Genomic DNA, 22,824 nt, shown 5'->3' with positions numbered 1-22,824 from the left:
CTATAGTAACATAGTTCTCAAACAGATGCTGTTTTCTGAAACTGAAGAACTCGTATTTATCCCACTGCATAGGCCAGGGAGTATCTGGGAAACGTTTTAGGGATAACATTCATGCTTTGGTACAGAGGAAGGGGAGGCTGTGTAAAAATCACAGGGTCTGTGTGGGAATGGGGGATCGAGTAGTGTCTGATGGAGCAGACAAGGTTAAGTAGAGGGCAGACCCTGGGTTCGTGGTTTGGTCTGTAGACCACTTACTAAAGGATTTTGTGAGCATTTTGATTCATAAGAGAGGTGGATAGATGTTACTTGATGGTCCAAGATCCTTTGGAGGAAACACTCCTTCCTCCTCCATTTGGTCCTCATGGGCTGTCAGTTATGGTGACCACCCCTAATGCGGAGGGCTGGACCAGCGGCTGAGGCTGGCCAAGTCTAGTACTGCCTTCCCCACCACTTCCTGGGCCAAATTGATTGTTTCAGGAAATGGAATGTGACCCAAATCAGCCAATCAGTGTCTTCACTAGAGTTTGGCAGCAGTGTTGCAGAAGGTCTCTCTCTCTCTCTTTTTCTTTTACTGAGGATGCTAAGCCATGAGAACTATACATGCAGCTGTTATTGTCCAATTTCCCTGACTATCCAGAGAGAAGCACAACTGAGATATGGATGGAGAGAGGGAGAGAGGGAGAGGGAAGTAGGGGGAGAGGGAGAGGGAAGTGGGGAGAGAGGATGGCAGTTGAGTACCTGGATCCTGCTTTGCCTGAAGGTGCCCATGAATTGCTCAGCTAAATAAGCCACTGGAATCCTCTTTCCACATAAGCTTATTTGAGCTAGATGTCTGCCATTTGTAAAAGAGTCTTGCCTGAAATACAATGTGTGTACATGTTCCAGGCTTAGTATTCACCCTCTAAGCCCTTATAGGTGTCAGAGACACAAAAATGGGCAAGATGCTGACCTGGCCTCAGGAGGCTCAGAGTTGTCCCTGGGGGCTCTCAACTTCCCTCGTTCCTGACACTGCATCAACCATTCACCAACTTACATATGCCTGAGAATCACTGGTGTGCAAGTTAAAAAAAATCAGACTCCCGAGCCTCAGCCTCTATGGATTCTGATTCAGTCAATGCAAAATTAATGAACACCTGAGTGGTTCTGGAATAGATAATGTCCCATAGACCCATGTTGAGAAATGTACTATCCACTTGGCCACCATGGCCTCTCCAAGAACATCTCCCCTTATGTGCAGGGAGTCCCTGACGTGGGCAAGGGGCTGGGGCAACTTGGGGCAACATCCCCCACTCCAACACCGTTCCAAATTTCTTAGATGATTCATATCTCACCCACCTAGGGACAGGGAGACAACATATTAGGAGTCCTTTTGCAGTGGTTGCTAATGGAATTATTAGAGAGATGAAAAAAATACGGTTGCATGGGTCCTACCCAAATAACTCAATGGCTGAGGGTGAGGCCCTGGGTAATTCTAATATGCAGCAGGGCTGAAAGTCATTGCAGTGGAAACCCAGACCTGGCTGCCCTGTGGGAGCCCAGGGACATCTGGGCTCTGGGATCTCCCCCCGAGGGCCCTCTTGCCAGCCTGAAATTTGATTTGTGCAGCATTCATGGGTTGGACCGCAGTGAACAGAATTCTGTCATTGTCAAGGGCATGGATTTTATGGTGGGCATTTCAGAAGGGCTTTAAGCTGGTGAGTGACAAGACTGTGGGGTGATGGTCTTGTCAAACAACTGCTCTGGCGGCCGTGCGTGGAGTGGGTTTGGCGGGAATGAGACAGCAGAAGGGAAGGGAGAAGGGAACTGAAATTTGAGCTAAGCTCCCTGTGGGGGGAAAGCGGAGCAGCAACAGGTTCAGCCCACCTCAGACTTGTGAGTCGATCCCTGCCTGGGACCCTCCTGAATTGGAGTCTGGAGTCAGGGTTGAGGAGAGGGGCTGAGAGCCCTGGGGGACCTCCGTGCTCTGAAATGCCCGTGTCCAACTCCAGGGTCCCAGGCCACCATGAGAACAGTGGCCTTTGTCCTGCTTCATCAGAGAACTGCTTTGCTAGAAGCAAGAAGCAAAGGCTGAGGCCATGTCTCAATCATGTTTGACGTCCATTATTCAAACCCTGACCCTAACACCACAGCGCTCCCAGTGTGCTGGCCTGACCCCTCAGCGTGGTCTGACTGTGGGCTCCTGTGGATGAGGTCACCTTACCTTGGCATCCTTACTGCTCAGCGTGGGGCTGGGCACACATTTGAGACTCAAGCATATGTGGTGGGTGCTTGGCACATATCACTTAGTTTTGTGGGGTTTTTTTAATTAAAAGAAACAGCTGGCTGGAAGAACACACTTAGGCAAAGCAAGATGCTGTCCCAGCATCCCAGGCACTGAGGTCTACCTGCCAGTGGTCTGGACCTGCCAGTGGTCTGGACCATGTGCTGGTGGTTTGGCTCAAAGACGAAGCAGCTGGCGCTCTGTGCTGTGTTGTCGTCCAGATATCTATGGTAACTGGCGTGGAGTCTAGGCTGGGGTGGTATGTGAATCTAAGACTTGGAAGTAGCAAAGGAAGGAAGCGAAATAATCTCTTGGGTGGGCCAGCCCCTGTTCTAGGTGTTCTCATATCCATTAAATCACTTAAGTCGAATTCAGCACAATCAGGTGGGAATAAAAACAGATCTGGAGAGGGAGCAGGACTAGTTCGTGGTCACCTGGGTGGTAAATGGAGATATAAGGAATGTGGGCAGGTGCAAAGCCTCAACTGGAAGAAGGGTGTTACCAAAATATAGCATAGTCTGGAAGAGGAACCAGGTGTTGGGGGTCTGAAAATCACACAAGAAGAGGACCAGGAAGGATGGAAGGGATTGAGAAGACTTACCCAGACAGAACACACCAACATCCAAATGAAAGTCACCTGGAAGTGTGTCCAGGCTCTGTCTGTCTGTCCCTCGAGAGAGGAGCCGACTCAAGGGAGAAAATTACTGGGTGGCAGCATTGGTGTAGCACAAGAGGCCTCAAACTGAGAGTGATTCCTTCGTAAAGTTTTGCTTTTGGACTCAGCAGTGTTATGGGATAATGTATGTTGTTAAAGAACAAAATGGTCAGATCATCAGCCTACACTCGAAACATATGCATGGTTTCTAAGTTGCATTTGAGTTATTTATATTTGCGTATCTTGACAGACAGCATTAATGCCTATTAATATTCCTACCGTAAAAAACATTATTCAAGCCAGAGCCACTGGCTCTGAAAGAGTCTGTAGTGTGTGCAAATCCACTCTGCTAATAGAAAGGTTAACTTGTATTTTTGAATTATTGATGATTGCTTGTTACTAATTTTTTTTCTCAGAAAGAAGGAAATTATTAATGAAGAGATCATTGCCAATGTGTCTGACATCTATTAATGGTTTCATCTTGCAACCAGATTAAAAGAGACAGCTGGTCCATGAATTTATGCGTGGAGACAGCTCCAAATGTGCTGACAACTTTATGGGAGGGCGGGGCTGGGCAGGCAGTGGGGCCTGGGCAGGCAGTGGGGCCTGGGCGTGAGCACAGGCGGCTGGTGAGAGGTCCTGTCCTGGCTGGTGTGGCCTCATCCAAGGGCTGTCAAAGGCTCTGCTGCAGAGGGACCAGGCAGCGGATGGGCAGCCACTCTTCTGACATCTTTCCAAACTCTTCTGTCCCCACCGGAGCCCATTAACACCTTTTTGTGCCAGTCACTCACTGGCATCTCCTCCACAGGTGTTTTAGATCCGTGGTTTTTCCCCTTGAGTGTGTATCAGAATCACCTGGGAGGCTGGGTAAAACACACATTCTTGGGCCCCACCTCCATCATTTCTGATTCAGATGGGTTTCGGGTAGGCCTGAGAATCCACATTCCTAACATGTTCCCAGGTGATGTTGATGCCACTGGTCCAAGGACCACACTTTGAGAACCAGTTTTTCACCAGTGATTTTCAGATTGTGCTGTTAATACTGGCTATGGAGAAGGGGCTGGCAGACGTTTTCTGTAAAGGATAAGGACACTAAGTATTTTCAGTGATACGGGCTAATCTCTGTCGCAAAGACTCAATTCTGCCTCTTTAGTGCAGAGAGTAGCCACAGGCAATATGTAAAGAAATATGCAGGGCTGTGTTCCAATAAAACTTTATAAAAATGGGGGGGGGGGCGGCAGGTTGTGGCTTATTTGAATGTTTTTTATGGCAGAAATATTAATATACCTTAGTGCTTTCTGTCGAGACATGCAAATATAAATAACTCAAATGCAACTTAAAAACTGTAAGTATTTTTTAAATGTAACCTCATAACTCATTTTATTATATAAAAAACACGCATTATCCAATAACATTGATGCACCTACAAGCAGAACTTTACAAAGGAATCCTCAGGTGGTAGTGTTACTGAGTTCAAGCTCATACGGCTTGCTGCATGACAGGCCAATAAATCGAGAGACGAGTTGTTGGGGCAAGGAACAGAGACTTTATTCAGAAAGCCAGCAGACTGAGAAGATAGTAAACTAGAACCAAAGAACCATCTTCCCCTCAGGTAGAATTCAGGCTGCTTTTATACTAAAAGGGGAGAGGGTAAAGTCAAACATTTCCTGGTTCTGGTCAGATTCCGGGTGGTGGGTGGTGGGGAGTTGAGGGGGGGGTATGTGTTAATTTCTTTCTTTCTGCAGGCATTCACGGCTGGGCCTGGTCTTGGTGTTTCTTGTGAGCTAAACAAAGGTATTTATTTTAGCTTAATGCTCATCACCTGGGAGGCAGGGTTCCCAGAGATGGGCTATTACGTATAATTTAAACTTATAGGCAACATCCCTTTAGTGATTAGCTAGTAATAGAATACAAAGGTTGTTCCCTATTACAGTAGTTTGCTGGCTTGAGAGCAGCACTAATAGAACTTTCTGCAAAAAGCAGCCATAGGCAGGACACAAAGGAATAAGCATGGCTGTGTTCCAATAAAACTTTATTTAAAAAAACAGGCAGTGGGCCAGACTTGGCCCATGGGCTGTATGTGGACCAGTGCTGTCTTAAAGACTTTTCTGTGTTGATAGAAATGTGCTGTCCAATATGGCAGCCACTAACCATGTGTAGCTACTGAGCACTTGACATGTGGTTAGTCTGACTGAAGATTGAATTTCTAAACTTAATATCTAAATGGCTAGTGGTGCCTGTTCCACAGCTCAGTTACCTTTGCAATGAAGGTTCTTCTTGGGGCCACATGAACCCTATTCAGTGGGAGTTTTTAGGGCAGAGATATAGCATCTCTTGAGTGTGGGTGTAGGAGGGCTTGTACTCTGAAGACGCTATGAGAACTGCTATTTTACACTTTTCCAGAAAGTTTGAGAGTTCGAGAGAGGTAATGAATAGGAGCCAGAGGGAACCAGGACAAGTTTTAGAAGCTCCTTGGTGTATTAGAAAATTGTTCCCCTGGGATCAGCCATGCCCAGAGGCACAGATCTTGGGCTTGGGTTGGACCTTTCCAGGGAGGCTCCCTAACAACTCCTCTGCCTGAGACAGGTCTCAGGTGAGGGTTTGGTGGAGGGAGCAGCCAGCTGTTTATCCCTGAGCAGAAGGGATCTTCCTAACCCAACTGTCCTGAGAGCCACTCATCTATGTCCCCAGAGATGAGCAGAGCAGGGCCCATGGTTAAGTGCTCTGTATATATCTGTGCAATGATTTAGAATCTCTGAGACAGTTGGTAATAGGTCCCACTCCTGGGCCTCCCCCCAGACCTGTGGAATCCCACTCTCCCCAGACAGGGGTCTGGGAGGCAGAACTTTGAACAACCTCCCTGGCAAATCTTTTGTGTGGGCTGCACTGGCTAGTTCAAGAGGCTAGTCCAAGCCCTTCACCTTTTGAAGGTGGTGGAGGGGGGCGGTGGGGGGAGACAGACTGTAGAAGAATTAGCCTGGGATGACAAGTAAAGTGTTGGGGGAGTTAATAGTTCTCCATTCAAGGGAGTTGTTCCAGTCCATCTAGTGGGAACTAGGGTAGGGTGGAGGGAGACTGTGTTCTCTGCCATAACAGCTTAATCCAGAGCCCTAGGCTCCCCAGTTTTGGAAACCCTAGCCAGGCCTGACTTTCATATTTGTCCCCCATAGTCTGTCCAGTCCAATCCTTGGAGTCCCAACAAGGAAAAGGCTGAGGGACTTGCTGTTTGCTGAAACAGAAAGAGGCTTTTGGCCAGGTTCAGAGCAGGAATCCTCTGAGCTTTGCCCAGGGGCTCAGCCTCTGGCTTTTACAGCCCAGGCCTCCAGCCAGGACCAAGTGGCATCTCGTTTCCTCCATGAGATCCCTGCTCCCAGGAGAGCAAAGTCCCGGCCTGTGGGCTGCAAGGGACACCTCGAACTCTGATCTATGTATGGTTTTAGGCTTTCAGCTCCAACCAGGTCTTTGTTCAGACCGAGAAGAAAAAGGAAAAAGCTACAGGGTGCTGTCTCCGGAGAAGGGGAAGGGGGAAAGCAGAGAGAGAGAATGGGATGCCTCAAGCCCAGTCTTCGCCCCCTCCCGCTAGGGGGAGGCAACAGGGGAGAGTTGTGGGTAAATAAGAGGGGTGCCTGGGCGGCTGATGAGGTGGTGGTGGTCGGGGGATTGCAGCGCAGTCATCATCGATGCACCCAGGAGAGAGAGAGAGGTGGGAGGCGGGGGTGACGACTCTTAGATGAAATTCTCATCTCAGGGCGTGACTGACCCTGGCGAGCAGAAGCCAGCCCCAGTTTAGGGGAGATGCCCCTCCCTTCCCCCTCTTCACCTGGCTCCCCCTATCCCGTGTTGAGACGTCTGCCCCCTCCTTCCCTCCTCACCCACCCGTCCCCCCACTCACCTGTTCTCCCACTCCGAGTTCAAAAGGCTGCTCCCTCTCTCCCTCCTCCGCCGACCGCCTCTGGTGGGCAGACGGAGCGTGGCGGCGGGGCGAAGAAGCGAGGACCCAGCAGGGCGTGTGGGCGCGGGGGTGATGCGTGTAGGCGCGTGACTGTGCGAGCGAGCGGCCTCGAGCCGGCCAGCCGGGTGAGGGTGCGCGGGGAGCCCGCGTGGGCCAGGCGCGGGCGTGTGCGAGGCGCGGGCGTGCGCGCGAGGGTGTGTGCGAGGCCGAGGCGGAGCGCCGGGCGGGCGGCGGCGGCGTTAGGACTCGGGGGACACCGCCCCCCGCCCCGCGTCCCGCCCCCGCCCAGCCTCCCGCCTCAGTTCGCGCCGCCGCGCCTCAGCTCCGAGCGCAGCCGCGCCGGCTCCTGCAGCCTAGCGGCGCGCACCGCCTGCCGCCGCGCCGGCGATGCGGGGCCGCCCCGCGCCCGCCCCAGTCCCGGCCCCGGCCCCCGCGGGAAGGGGCTGAGACGCCGCCGCCCGGATGGCTAGCCTCGCCGCACTCGCCCTCAGCCTGCTCCTGAGGCTGCAGCTGCCTCCTCTGCCCGGCGCCCGGGCGCAGAGCGCCGCAGGTGAGTGCACCCCCGGTCCCCGCTACCTCCCCGGCGCGTCCAGGAGCCCGCCGCCGGGCCCGGGAGGAGAAAGTTGTGCGGGCTCCTGGGGGGCGCGGGGCCGCCGGCCAGAGCCCCGGTCCCCGCCTGCAGCCGCCGACCGCCGCGTCCTGGCGTGCTCGGGCCAGCGGGCCCGGCCCTCGGTGTCTCTCGGCCGCCCGCGTTCGGCGAAGTGCCCCGCTTTACTTTCCTGCGGGCCCCCGGGCTCGAGTAACTTTCCGCGTCTGTGGCGAATATTTACGCTCGCTGCCTCCCACTTGTCGGAATCTGTCGCTTGAGTGTTTGGGGCGGCGAGCTGAGAAGTGGCATCGACGCCCGGGGTGGATCACCCTCTCCCCGGCAGCTTCCCGGGCAGCGCGCGCTTTTCGTGGGGAAGACCGGTCGCCAGCAGGCCGAGGCTGCCAGGGCGGTGGCTTTTCTTTTCTCCCGAGAGATACAGGCAGCTCCAGACTTGCTCTAAATACGACGCGCCCCTAAAGCTTGATCTCATACTGCTGAAGGCACTGTGGGGGTGTTTGTGTTAACGACTGAGACAGCAGCCCCTCCTCCCGACCCCGTGGTTTTTATCCAAAGTAAACGGGCCTCTTGTTAGGGCCCTTCGGGTGGAGTGGCTTTGACCGGTGAGCGTGTATGTTCCTGAAAAGTTTGGGGGACTCGAATTTGGGTTTGACGGGAAGGAGGTGAGCAGAGGTAGTTCCCCGTGTGTGGGGGGGGGGTTACCCTGGCATTCTCCTAATGGCAAGTTGGCACGCACAGGAGGCCACCAGGATCCGGGGTCTTACACATCCCCAAACCCCACCAGAGGCAGTTTCCAGCCTTGAGTCCCCAGAGAGTAAGCGGTGGGGTAAGGAGAGAAGGGAGGGAGTGGTGCAGGTGTGCTTCCAAGTTCAGAATCACCTTGAAGTTTCCTAGCACATTAGTTCAGGTGTGACCGCGCTGAGGGCAGGTTGCTGGGATCCCAGGGAGCGGCTGAGATGAGCAAGTGGAACTTGGGAAAAAACTCATTTTGGATTGATGAGTAACAGTGGTGCCCATTATATTATCACCCTGGAAGAAACAGGGAGAAAGAAGCTATGGGGGAGTGTAACCTCTTTAAACAGGCTGCTGCTTAGGCCAAGAACGGCTGGAGTGACATTCCATCGGAAATGCCTTGGAGTCTTCCTTGGGCCAAAATGGGAACTGAATATGGGACTTCTGTGAAGGGACATCCTGTTTCGTGGCTGGGAAGTTAGGCGAGTAGGATACTTTTGACGTGTGTGCAGCTGAAAGTCTGGCTTAGCAAATGAGAGAAGAGGGACAGCCACAGCACCGTTCTGAAGATGGTGCACAATTCGTGTTTTCCTCGTTTTGGGTCTGCATTAGGTGTGCTAGGGCTGGGAAGGAAGGAGGGTGTTTGGGGGCAGTCCTGGGGACCAGGCATCATTCGTGACTTAGGTTTTACTATCCTCCAAGGCCTGATCGGCCCGCCACACATTAATAGTACTCACAATTCGGCGGCGAGAACAATATCAAACATATTCCGCCGCGGGTCTCAAAGCGTTCTTGGGTAGCGGGCGGTAAAACCGTACGGGGTTGGGAAAGCGGCCCGATGCTAAAAGCACGCCGGTTCCGAGTGCTCCCGCCAGGTGGCGCTCGCCCACAACTGTTAAAATGCAAATCCAGTTGCTTTCATCTCAAGAATAGAACTTCTTTTCAATTTTTAAATGAGTAATGTGTTTATTCAGCAGCCTTTTGTTAAAACATTTAGAGAAGTGTGAGGAGCAAGCACCTTTTCTTTGTTTGTTCTTCAGAACACACGGGAAAGAAAAGCAATCCTGGAGTACAGTTTGGGAAGAAATCTACTGTTGGCGGCATCCTATGTTTCTTTTGATTCTACCTGAGCTGAGTACCCTCTGCAAACCTACTCTATCCTGTACTTCCCGAGTGTCTGCTTTTGTTCCAGGGGCTCCTTAAACGAGGGAGATTAGCTTGTGTTGAAGATTTGATGCATTCTAAGCCTCATTTGTTAAAGCGGAAATATTCTGCATGTATCTATTCTCTCCTTTCTGGGTTAATACTAACTAGACCATTTAAATTAATCCTTCCAGGTTCCAAACATCTGCACTTGTAGATGCCGGAATGCTGCAAATGTTGACTTTTTAAAATGGACTTCTTTCTTTCTAAACGCAGACATTGTTGGAATCCAGATCTAGTATAAATATGACACTGGTTTGATTTCTTCTAAAGAATCTTATTTAAAACTTTTGGCAAGTTTGGGTAAATAATAACATTTTAAAACTCAGTGGTGTGCTCTCCATATTCTTTTAACCTGAGAACCCCCGGTCTCGAAAGCAATTTTGATTTGTAAGCTTACATCCGGTATACAGTTGGGATGATATGTTTTGTTGTAACATGTTGGTCACGGTGTCCAAAAGTCAGCGGCAAAAGCTTGTCATCAACAGGCATTTTCCGTCTTCCTTCTTTCAAGATGTGTTTCATGAGCCAGGATGATGTTTGTAAGGAATAAGAGTTTAAAAAGCATTTAAAATCATCTTGCGAAGAGTGTGGCAAAACATGATTTGAGATGAGGAAAGAGGGAATCAGTTAAACAAATGGATAAGGGGATAATTACTTTATTTACTAGTGGGTTTCAGCATCCGTACACTGAGAGCGAAAAATGAATCCTAGAAGGGACTCACTCGCTGGCGATTGTCAGTTGTTAGCAATGTCATTGTTTAACTCGATAATCATTGCCAGATACCTCTGGGGAACTGTTAGCAGCACAGTCAGATTTCACTTTCTCTCCTGGATTGCTTGATTTGTTTCCTAATAAAAGAACAATTCATGTGCAAACCTGGCTTGGATTCATTTCAGCAACAATTGCAGACATGTTTCTAGTGGAAGCTGACCATCTTCTTGGGTTACAACCCACTGCCATTCTCCTCTCCTTAATTCGTTCTTGCTTAGCCCCAGCACAGCTCCTGTGGGCTCCAGGCTGCCAGCTGAGGCAGCATTCTCTGTAGTGGTGTAACTGTCACCTTTCAAAGCCACGATCACAGGACATTACAGCATCATTCTTTGAGCCCGGGATACTCCCATGACTCTCTGGCAGTGTGTTGCTGTGGAAACAAGAGCGATGCCATACAGGCAGTGGGTTCCTTGATGAATATTTACTAATGATATGAAGAGATGGTAGAGTCTTGTGGCAACTGTGATGGGGGACAGAGGAGTTGAACGCGGGAGGCAGCCTGATTTAGCAAAAAGCAGATGAGATTTGAAGTCTGAAGTCCTCAGTTTGAATCCTGCCCCTGCCACTTTCTAGCTGTGCCAGCTTGGGCAAGTCATTGACCTTCCAGCTTTTCATCTGTCAGGTGAGAATGATTATAGCTGCCTCACTAGATTTCATGAAGACTAGACTAGATGATGTACGCAGAGTGCATTGTACTGCTTGATCCTGAAGGGGGGCCTTGTCTCTCACTTTCCCTGGCATTGGGGTCTGTATACGGGCCAAGGGGGCACTGATGTTAGGAATTGAAAATTAGATGGCTGAGTTTTGGTGATGATTTTTAGTTTTTCTCCTTTTCTTCTTTTGAAGGGGGGTGGTTGATTCTCTGCAACCACTTTCACAAAGAGATTTAGAATGAAACAGGTGGCACTAATACATGTGGCCATTCAAGGGTTTAGAGGGGCGTGTTTAGTTCCAAGCATGTTTTACCTTGCAAATGAGAATGGCAAGAAACCAAGTGGTCGCACATTGTAACAGGAAAGTGTTCCTGTACATCTTCTCTCCCTTCCTGTCACCCCCACCACACACACACACACACACACACACACACACACACACAGTCCTCCTTGCCTCAGGGCTCTGTCTCCTGCTCCATTTCCATCTCTTACCTAACGTAGAAGTCAGGTGCATGACACTCAGGGGCAGTGGAGGGAAAGATGCTTTGTGTGCTCGATAAACAAGCAAAGACTAAGTAAACATATAGAGGGCTGTGGCATTCCAATAAATAAAAAAGCTATGAGATTATTGAAAACAAACCACGCCTGACAGATGTAATAGCATTTGCAGGCACATTACGGAATTGGGGCCAGGAGGCAGCACCATGTAGATATTAGAAAGCAAGTTAGAGTGCCTTGTGAAATCTTATAAAATGGATTCAAATTGGTTTGGAGAAGAAGAAAGCTGTGGTTTTTTTTTTTTTCTTTTTTTTGCGGATTAATAGCTATCAGATGCAGCTAAAGGGACAGTGGGGCTCATGGGTGCTGTGTCCGAGTGGGCCAGCGTGGGCAGTTGGGGTGATGGGAGTCAGCATTGGATGTGGTCTTGCTGGACACTCTTATTTGCCTGGAAGAGGGCGAAATGAACACGATACTATCAGTTAGGTGTCCCCTGTTGGTAAGAGTTGCAGGTTCTAAAAAAGATACAGAAGGATGCAGTGAGGATTCGAGGCTTAGATCCCAAGGGAGCTACCAGAGGTCAACTGTGAAAAATGGGAATTAATATGTCAAAAAGGCAGAGTGGTGAAAAGGTGAGGAGCCGCTGAGAAATGATAATCTGCTTGCCTGTTTTATTTCAAAATTTCAGTGTTATTTCCCTCTGTCCGTCCTAGGTATTTACCCAGGTGAGGGCTGCTCAGAAGCCCGTCAAATCCACCATCAGACTGGTGGGTAACTAATAAATTGAGGTGAGTCTCCAGTGTGACAGACTTACACTTTTGTTCACCCTGGAGCCTGGTGGCTGGAGTACATCTGGCACACATACATTGACTGGTGCACAAGTAGAACAGATAGAAAGTCTTTCCAGTCTCTTAAATGTTCAGCTGACACACTGGATGCTGGAGGGAGTGAAAAAACATGGCGACACCATTTTGGTAAGCAGTTTGTCAGTTTCTTTAAAAAGTTAAATGTGCACCTGCCATTGGATCCAGTCATTCTGCTTCTAGGAATGTACCCAACAGAAAGGAAAACATATCCACACAAAGGTACGGATGTGAGTGTTCAGAGCAGCATTATTCGTGGGAGCCAGAAGCTGGAAACAAACCAGATGCCCATCAACTGGTGAATCCATCCAACGGAACACGACTAACTATAAAAAGGAATGAACTATTGATGCATGATGCTACAGCATGGATGAACCTCAAAAAACATTAAGCTGCGCAAAAGAAGCCAGATGCAAAAGATTATGTGTTATATGAAATATTCAGAAAGGACAGATCTATGGAGACAGAAAGCAGAACAGTCATTGCCTGGGGCTGGGCATGGGAGCAGGGATGTGGGCAAGAGAGAGTGTTTCGGAGGGATGGGAAGATTTGAAAACTGGAAGGTGGTGATGGTTGTGTGACTATAAATCCCAGCTCTGGGCTTGTGGTGTGAACTTGGTAAGTTATTTCACTGTTCTCAGCCTTTCTTTCTGCACCTGCAAAGGGGGGCCCACCCATAACCCAGTACGGCGAGGGCTCCCGTACTCCTGTAAATTGTCAAGCTCAATTCTTGGCACAAAACAGGCACCGAGTAAATGGCATCACTCTTTCTCATGCCTCGCTAGTCTCCCAGATAGTTTGTTGCATTTGGTGTTTGCAAGGCGTTGTTCTTGGGTGCTGTTCCCCCTGCCTCCCTTTTAGGCTCTTTAGACTGTGAATTAAGCCAACGGAGCTAATGTGTCTTCCCCCTCATCGGTTTGGCAAAAATGGAAAAGTTTAAGACTATCAAGTTTTGACGAGGATCTGAGCAATTAGGTGGCTTTGTTCATTGTTGAATAGTGAGTATTGAAACAGCTTTTTTGAGTGCTCATTTGGCAACATCTGTTAAAATTGAAGACGTGAATGCTTTGTGCCTGGAGTGTTTTGGTAGGGTTTGGATTGGTAAGGGGAGGGAATCGACCATTCATTCATTTCCTTCCTCATTAAGCCAAGGATGTAGAAGTTTAACAGAAGAGTGGAGGCCCTCCTGCTCAGGAGCAGATACAACATATGTTTGGCCCCTTAGTTTCCTAACAGGATGAACAGCTTCCAGAGATGAGAGGTGAGAAAACAGCTCCGTTACTGTGTGTTGTGGGGGCCTCCATCAACACCCTGAAAGAACCTGGCACCAGCAGTCCATGTGCTGCTCTTAAAAAGATGTTTATTAAACTCAAACATTCTGGGCTCGATGATGCTTGTCCTCATGTGGGGAGGACGTGGTGCTGTCACCCAGGTTCCCAGCTCCAGCTTCCCGGGACCCTGGAAAGCCTGTTTCCTCTCACATCACCCCGACTTTGCTTTACTCCTCTTTTACCCCTGTTGTGAGATCACGTAACCATTTCTCATGGTCTTCTCATAACTCATGGTGGATGGTTACGGTTCATCTTCGGAGGGTCAGCTGTTTGTCTCTTTGGAACTAAGCATGAATTCATGTTAGCAAGGAGAACTTTTTTTTTTTTCTGGAGGAGAGATTATTAGGTTTGTTTGTTTATTTTTAGAGGAGGCACTGGGCATTGAACCCAGGATTGTGTGCATTTAAAAAAAAAAAAAAGACAGTATGAGCTAGATGGAAATCAGTCTTTTGTAACCTAGTTTTGGAGGTGACGTCTCATTACTCCTGCCAAGTTACTAGGTCCAGCTCACACTCAAGGGGAGGAAATCACCCAAGGGCTTGACTACCAGGAAGGGGGGCACTTTTTGAGCCATGTTAGGAGCTGCCTACCGTAGGAACCTCAGATAAAAGACACATAGGATAGGAAAGCGAGTATCTTAGAGAAAAATGCAAACGTCATTTTTAACGTGTGTTCAAATCTTTTAATTCTTTTTATTATTTTGGGCACCAGTGTCAGAGCAGTGTCAAGATTTTACTCTTTAAAGGACTTTGAGTAGAGAGACTTATTGTCTTAGAATGGACTTAGTCCAAATCTTAAAAACAGTTAATTATGAAGGTCAGAAAGTAAAAAATGAACTATACGAAGATCCATCAGAAAACTTTTCAAGCTTTATCCTACAAGTTGGAGTAGTATGTGTTTATAACACTGTAAGATGTTCGCACTAGTATGTAGGTTCCACAAGAATCAGTTTATAAAAAATACCAGTAGATGAAGGGTATAATATAATTTAGCTGAAATTTACTATTTTTATTGCATATCCCAGTTTTACAAATTAGTACTTATTTTAGGCTTTTTTTTTTTTCTGACATTCCTAGAGTTTCTTGTCACATAAAATCAAAATTGAGAATTTATTAGGTTACAGTGATTGAAAGGTTTAATGTAAATATACAGATTATTATATGGATCAACACATGTCCTGCCTGTACTGTTAGTTTTGATTGCTGTGGCAATAGTACAGTCATTACAGGAGAAACTCGATTGCAGTAATATTTTCAGGATAACTATGAGATCTTCCAGTGAAGAGTGGTTTTGTCAAAATCCAAATGGACTGACCAGACCTTTGACTTCCTGATGGGGATGTGCTCCAGGGATTTACCTGTTTTCACAGATTACTTGTTTGCTTGGTGTGTGGGTGGGTGGAAGGGTGGTTCCAAAGATCCTCATTGTGCTTGTCTAGGCAGTGTCTATAAGTAGACGGGAGGGTCACCAGTTTATGGTGGTTCCAGTCCCCTTTTGGTCTCATCTCTGCAAGGTGACCTTGAGGAAGAAGGAAACCAAGATACCTTGAGTTTTCCCTTCATCTGACTTGGGGAAGTGCTGGTCTGGCTTCCACTTTCAGGGGCTTGGATTTTGGAGCAGTTTCTCATTTATTCATTGTCATCTTCAGTCCTGCTAAATCAGGCTGTGCAAGGCTGGGTGTCAGCACCCCTCCTGGTGGGAGGGAGGGAGGGCATAATTTTCCTGAGTGTCTGGGTCAGGGCTGCTGCATGTGGCTATGTGGACCCGGCACAGCTGTACATGCAGGACCGGGTCCAGGACCTCGTTCTGCTCCACTGTACCAGCTTTGAGTTCAGAGCCATTTCCATGTCCAGTTCCTCTCCTGTTTCCAGGATCCAGAGCTCCTGATGTCTTAACTGTTACTTTTTTCTTTTTTTTTTAGTGAATCTTTCCTCTGCCAAATATTGTCCATTTACCACCTTTTTGCCTTTCATATTATCTTTTCACCTTTTGTTATAGGAAATGTATGCATTGGGTTGGGGGAGTGGCTTTCAGCTCCAAAAGTTCAGAAACCAAGACTTGAAGCAAGATGCTGACCTGTCTCAAACCAGGGCTGGGGCTGGAGGGGTGAGAGGAATGATCAGTTATATTCAGAAGCCAGGAGCACTGCCAGCCTCTCCCCTGTATCTCGGCTGGCTCCAGTTCAGGATGGTTGTCTTCCTCTAAACACAGTTGTCTGGAACAAAGCAGAGGGCAGCTCTCTAACACTTGGGTTGCGTTGTCTTGAGGTCTTTTAAACTGGATTTACGGAGGAACTGTGGGACCTCCTGGGAAAGAGGAAACTTAAAAGTTTTCAACAGTTGAGATGCTCAGCTCAAACTTGTAAACACCTTAACTGAACTCAAGTACCATACCACCTTTTGTTAAAACAAACGTTTATAAAACTTTTTTTCGGGAGGTATACTTCGTGAAAATTTTCCATTTCAGTTAAGTCTTTAAAATTTTCTGCACAGAGGATGTGTGTTCCAAGTAGAATGTTAATTCTGGGACTTGACACACTGAAGGCCATTTTTAATGGAGGAGTGCACTTAAACCTGAATGAATCCCAGAGTCCCAAGGTCACCATTGTCTATAGAGATGAATACATATTTTAAAACAGAATCTCTTAGTTTAGCTTGGGACCAGCTCTCTCTATTGGTCACTCTTTTAGTGAAGGTTGATGAAGTCAGAGCTTTCTTACCTGCATTATCTTTACCTCTTACCACACATTAAACTTTCAGGATACATTTAAAATCACTTGTGTGCAAAAAGCACATTGTTATTGCTTTCAGCTGAGAATGGACTTAGCAAGCACTGAAGCATTTCTCAGTTGTATTTTCATTTCCTCTCACCTCCAAAACCTCAGCCACTGTCATCTGTCCTTGGAAAGTTGCTGACCACCTGGACCTCTAGGGGCCTTTGGTACCTCCTCCATCCCAGCCGGCCTTTTCATGTGTCTAATTTTGGGCCATCCCTTTGTGATCCATAGGCTTTTGATTCAAATCTCAGACATTTCCTCCTTTTGGGGTTTCAACTCCCTTTAGAGAGTCTTAGTTCTAGCCACTGTTTTGATTCCAGGATCTATGCCTTGGACTCTTTGCCCTTGTCTCAACTGTCTTTTACATTATATACAAGGTCCAAATGATTGGAGGCAGAGAGACAGTGAATAGATTCCACTTGACTCAGCTCCTCTCACAGAAATTCTCACGTTTCAGGCATGTTTTACTTACTGTTTCCTTCTTTGTGACAGTCTGATCTCTGATTAAAATCTGGCCATGATAGTGAGCTTGTCATGGCTGCCCCGCTTCTGACACCGTGACATAGTTAAAATGGATTACAGATTATCTGACAAGACCTTGTATGTGCGCCAGGCTTCAGTAGATTCCTGACTTATTTAGTCAAAGATACCGGATATCATGGAAGTGAGGTGACTACCCAGATGTGAAGCAGACGTGGTGTATCTTGGTCTGACCTTTTCTGGCCTCTTGGTTCCCCTTTAGGGATGCACAGTTGTAGGGACATCTTCAACGCTGGCAGAATCCTGCTTATACAAGAATAGCATCTTGGAAGATCTTATCTAAAATAAGAGCATCTATTAAGGGATATTTACAAATATGATTAGGTTCTTCTGGTTCATGAAGCAAACTCAGCATGTGCAAGTCCACATCCTTTTCTCTAGGAAGGGGAAAGAGCCAGTTTTGTGGATATAGCAATCAAATGTTGTGTTAATAATCACACTATGTTTATGTTAGTATAAAAAGCATAATGGAAAGCTACACTTCGTAGAAGAGGGGTGGGGAGAAATGGAATTGAGGTGATACGTAAGGGGCGTTTTGGCTTTAATTTGTAATATTCCATTTCATCTGAAAAGGAGAATACTCTTAAAACCTTGTTAAAATTAGTTGATAATTCTTGATAGAGAAGAACATAAGTGTTAATTAAATTATGCTTCTCTTTGTAATATTTCTGCATTTAATTTATTTCCTGAAAAAGTGACACCCTTGCAGTTTAAGATTTGTTGCAAATTATGGAGATTTTAAACATGTGAACTGTTCTTCAATCATTCTTTCAAAACAAATTTTGGTGTTATTTTCTGTATGGAAAGGCTTCTTTCAAAGTCTGTATTGAGGATTCCTATGGTGAATTGTAAGGCCCCCTGCATCTGCTTAGGAGGAGCAAAGTAGAGAATTGTGTCACAGATACAGGGAGATACTTACGCATGAGTGATGAGTCCTCAGTGGAAGGGACCTTAGTAGGCATCAGTGTCCATCCACCTCCCACACCTCCTCTCTCCTGGGGCCTCAGCGGAGAAATAGCAGAGATTCTTCCATGGGACGGCCTCTAGGTTTGCTTGAGGCCCAAGGAGGACACATTTGACACAGAGGAATAATGTTTTCAGTGTTTAGAGATGCTGCAAACCTGGGCACAGTTTTCCCATCTGTAAAATGACCAGATGACTTCTTTGTTTCTTAAGGGCTGGAGTTCTAGTCTCTGGCTTTAGAATTTTGATTGTTTCCCCTGAAAAACAAATCATTTGCGATCTTTGATAGAGATTAAAATACTAAAAATCTGCCCTTTCCTGATTAATCAGGATTGTTATTTGACACCATCCATGGTCCATTCAAAAGGAGTGAGTTGTGAAATCCCCAGGTCTAGGAGATGAAACAAACAGAATATGTGTCCAGGATTGTTCATTTCAAACAGCAACTCCATCAGAACAGTCCTGATTAGAGTATGTTGGAAGGAATTTGCACTCTCCTGGGAGGAAGATTTCTAAACCCGAAGGAGGATACCGAGGAGAGGAGCATTTGGCTTATGCTGGAATGGAAAGCAGAAAACACAGGGAGATGACAAGTCATTTGGTGAAATGATGGATGATAAGGGAATAATAATAGGGAACCAGATTCAAAAGTTATGAAGATCACAGGTGCACTGGGGTATGTCTGCCGAGCATGAAGGATTCAAACTGAACACCAGGGGAATAGGTACACCAGATAGTGAACACTAACACTCTTCAAATGAGCCAGACGTTTTTCAGAGGCTTTACTAATTGTCACTTAAAGAGCCTTCTTTAGCAGTCCTACGATGTGGGTACAGTGGTTAGCCCAAGGTCGCATAGCTAGTGAGTGGTAGAGCCAAGGCTTGACCTCAGGCAATTTGAGGCTGGAATCTGTGTTCCTGGCCACTGCTTCCTGCTCTCTCTTCAGTTTACTCTGTGCCAGGTGCTGTGCTAAATTTATACTTAGGGGAAACATTTAGGTCCTATTTGAAATTCCTGGGTGGAAAGCCTTCCTTCAGAATTTTCGATGAGAATTCCTGTGGGGGAGTTCTAAGATTTCATTTAATTCTCATAATGACCTCATGAAGCAGGCCCAACAATTTCATATATCAGATAAGAAAATTGGGTTTAGGGAGGTTCAAAGGCTTGGCCACGGTCGTACTTGTAGTCTCGTTTCAGAGTCCGGGTCCTTCATCACATGATGTTGAATGTTAGAAGACTTTTATGGTGGTAAGAGGAATGGGAGAGAGGGGCTGTCTTCCCAAGAGAGAAGCCCCATCTTCTTCCCAAAGACATATCAACCATCCCAGTCTTAAAAACAGGGTAATTCATAGAGAGGAAGGACCCTCCCTTGTCCTGGGACAAAAGTTGGGCCCCTGCATGTGGCTGATTGCACATTGGAGGCTCAGCAGCTGAAGGTGCCACACCCACCAGAAACTCAGTTGGGATGAAGGGTTCATCCTTGACTACGGTCTTTGGACCTCTGGGTCTCCACCAAACACAGCATTTTAGGAAAACACTTTTTGGCTGACTATAGTTTATTGAGTTAATTTAACCCACAAGATAGTCACCCTGTGGATTTGAGAGGTGATTATTATTTGAGTTTTGCAAATGAGAGGCTGAAGGCTAAGCCATCAGGTGGGACTTCCCTTGCATTTGTAGGATGCACTGTCAAGTGTTGAACGTCTCAGATTTTGCAGCAAGAATCTTTGGTTCTGAAATATGAGCCTACGTAATTTTATCTCTAATTTTCCAAAGGTGCCAAATACCTCCCCACTGAGTTTTTCATTGTGTGCTCAGAAGAAAGAATGTGTCAGTTTTTGCTCCTGTGATGGCAGTTTTTCTGCTTGTTCCTAATATGACTTTTTGGTAGTTCTTGGCTCTTCTTGTGGAATCAGGTCTGGTGTAGGTGGACCCATCTGCTTGGACATGAAGGAAACCGTAATGGTTAAAAGCGCAGACTCTGATCTCAGGCTGTGTGGGCTCAAGTCAGTGCTGTGCTCTTTATAAGCTGTGTGACCTTGAACAAGTTATTTGAGCCCTCTGAGCCTTAATTTTATTATCTGTGAAATGAGGCTAATCACAGTAACTTGCTTGTAGGGTGGTTGTGAGGAATCAGTGAGGTGATGAATGTAAAATGCTTACCCTGGGGCCAGGCTGGTGGAAACAGCTCAACAAATGCTAGTCATGTTGGTGGTGGTGCTATTGCTGGAGCACAAGAGCACGTGGTGAGGGTGACCACTTGTCCTGCTTTGTCTAGGATGGAGGTGTTTCCCAGGATGTGGGACCTGCAGTGCTAAATCCGGGATTGTACCAGGAAAACCAGGCTGAACTGGTCACTCTAATGCCTAGCCTGGGCCATAAAGCTCTCTTCAGAGTGATCTCGTTGCATACGCTGTGCAGGTTCCTGCAAGTTGCATGTATAATTCATATTTATGTAGCAAAAAAGGATTATCTGATATTTGGCCTGCATTTGATAGATATTTCTGTAGGAAGAAATAGAATAGCTTTCTTTTGTCAGTTTCAGAAAGTATCACCACTGGAGGAGCTGTCTGGGGTCTGGTGATGTATTTCTCTGGATCCAGACAGAAAACAGAATTCAATTCCAATGTGTCATGAGACTTTAACAAAGAGACTGTATATGGGATGGAGTTGGGGTTAAGGAAACCTACAAGGGATGCTGAGACATCGAGAGACTAGGAACAGTGGGAGGTTATTAGTACCTTTTAATTGGCAAAGGGGCAGGGGAAGGGAGTTGTGTTCATGGAGCCCTGCTCTGCACTGCTCTGAGCTCCAGGGGCTGTGACTCCTTTGCCCGCTGGTCCTGATTGTAGTAAGCAGATGCGGAGCACTGGCAGGAGAGTACGAGGCAGGAGGAGGAGGCTTGGGGTATTTATCCTCTCGCCCTGCCTCACTGCTTTCTGGTATGGCTGTATTCCGCAGTGGCAGTGGTTCTCAAATGGTCCCTGGACCAACAACATCAACATCACCTGGGAACTTTTTATAAGTACAAATTTGGGGACCCACAAGAGACCTACTGAGTCACAAGCTCTGGGGGTGGAGCCCAGCAGTCTGCCCTAATAAGCCCTCAAGGTGACTCTGGCACTTGTAAAAATGTGAGGACGGCTGGTCTAGGGAGCAAAGATATACCATTAATTTCATGTGGGGCTTTTAGCCAGTCAAGTCCATTCTCTGGTTTGGAGGACAGTTTCCATCTCAGCCAAATGAGAGGGAGTTTTACCATCTCTATTCATAACACTTGATCCTCTAAAATAGCCTATTTATTTGTGTTTATTTTCTGACTCTTTATTAGAATTTATGCTCCACCAGTGTCAGGACTTGGTTCTGCTCACTGCTGATCCCGTGTGCTCAGCCCAGTTCCTAAACATGGTACTCAGGGTTGGTGAACGAACGGATAGGAAGTGATTTCTAAGATCACTTTCAGCGAGTTTACTTTTGATGTGAAGATTCTGTGTTCTGTCTTATATAATAATGGCTAGTTTATCTTAAATCTGTCAGTCTGAAATCTCAACCTGCAATTCCATGTTTTCAAGTGGGAAAATAATAATTGATGAATTAACAGAAGAGTTTTTAAAGCGTGCTCTGTGTGCTAGGGACCAGGACACATCGGTATGTCACACATAAATCTTCATAAAGTCTCTGAAATTGGATCGCTGTGAAGGAATACAATCTTAGTGAGGTTATGTGACATTCCCAAAGTCACATAGCTATTAACTGGCCAAATTCAGGTTTCAGTCAAGCTGTGTTCACTTCCAGGCCAATATTGTTTCAGTTTCAAAGCTGTGCAAGATTTAGAGAAACAGACTGAATTGCAAAGAATGATTGTAGCGTAAAAGAATAGTTTGCCTTGAAATCTATTTTGTCTTGAGTCGCTCAGCATGTTGGAGAGAGGATAGGCGTTGAAGTCAGAAATTGAATTGAAATCCCAGCTCTTGCCACTTAATAGCTGTGTGTCCTTGGGTGAGTGACTGTGCCTTTCTGAGCCTAGATTCACCATCTGGCAGGGGCAGTTGCGACCATTTGAGAGGATGCATATAAAACACCTGGCAAGTGGTAATAGCAATGGTGATTTCTAAGAATTTTTGAGATATACTAATTTATGTGCAAATTGTGATAAGTCTCAGTTCAGTGGGTGGATTTTAGAGTTTAATGTTCATTGTTAGGAAAAACTGATAATGTGACTTGAACTTGCAACAGTCTCTGGAGATGTTTTCATTCCCATCTGGACTGGCTATGGGCTCAGACTGCCTGGGATCTCTCATCATCTTGCTTACTTGCTGTATGTCTTTGGGCAAATTAATTAACCTCTCTGGGCCTTAGATGTCTTTATCTCAAAATGGGGGATGATAGTACGTATCTCATTAGACAGTTATGAGCATTATGTGAAATAACATATGTAAAGTGGTGACTAAACTGTGTGAAATTTATGATCATTGTTAAATGGGAATTCCTTCTGCATATCAGATACATCCATGGTCTCCTGACCTTTGAATATTAGGTGTGCAGATACATGTCTGTGCATGTAAGTAGGCACCAAGTGAGGTCCTATGTAGAGACAGTAAATAGTAATTATACACCAGACATCATGTAAAAGCTTCTTTCTTGCCCTGAATCCTACTGTTCACCTTCTGGTGTGCTGTGAAGATCTTGGAAAGAAGCTAAAGAGTCTCTGGGCTACACAGTAGATGTTAAACCCACACGCAGCTTCTGTCTTTCCTCTAAGGGAGAGCTCCCAGACTCTCATCCGGCGGCTGTAGCTCTCACTTTACATGCAGTTCTAACACGTTTGTATATGATGTCAAAGCCCAGACAGTTTAGAGGGAAGGAGACAGGCTGCTTCAGAGAGACATGCTCGCAGTGGTGGTTAACAGAAGAAGTGGTGACCTGATTGCTGGAGAGGAGCAGGAGAACCGCAGGAAGCAGCAATGAGATCTCAGTAAACTTGGTAGCGGGGCTGCTAGGCATGTGGGCAGGGGA

The 22,824-nt window shown here is 46.8% G+C and overlaps 1 protein-coding gene across 1 annotated transcript in view; it reads left to right on the top strand.

The window, feature by feature from the left end:
• Positions 1-7,198: 7,198 nt before the first annotated feature.
• The window catches only part of LOC116658023 (receptor-type tyrosine-protein phosphatase T-like), a 443,338-nt gene continuing 427,712 nt past the window's right edge, over positions 7,199-22,824 (top strand). Inside the window, exon 1 of the mRNA XM_032462327.1 lies at positions 7,199-7,417. Coding sequence (XP_032318218.1) covers positions 7,330-7,417 — 88 coding nt within the window. The 5' untranslated portion in view covers positions 7,199-7,329. The remainder of the gene's footprint in view (positions 7,418-22,824) is intronic.

The sequence above is a fragment of the Camelus ferus genome, chromosome 19 (genome assembly GCF_009834535.1).
Source record: "Camelus ferus isolate YT-003-E chromosome 19, BCGSAC_Cfer_1.0, whole genome shotgun sequence".
Classification (NCBI taxonomy): domain Eukaryota; kingdom Metazoa; phylum Chordata; class Mammalia; order Artiodactyla; family Camelidae; genus Camelus; species Camelus ferus.
This window is presented reverse-complemented; position numbering and strand designations above follow the sequence as displayed.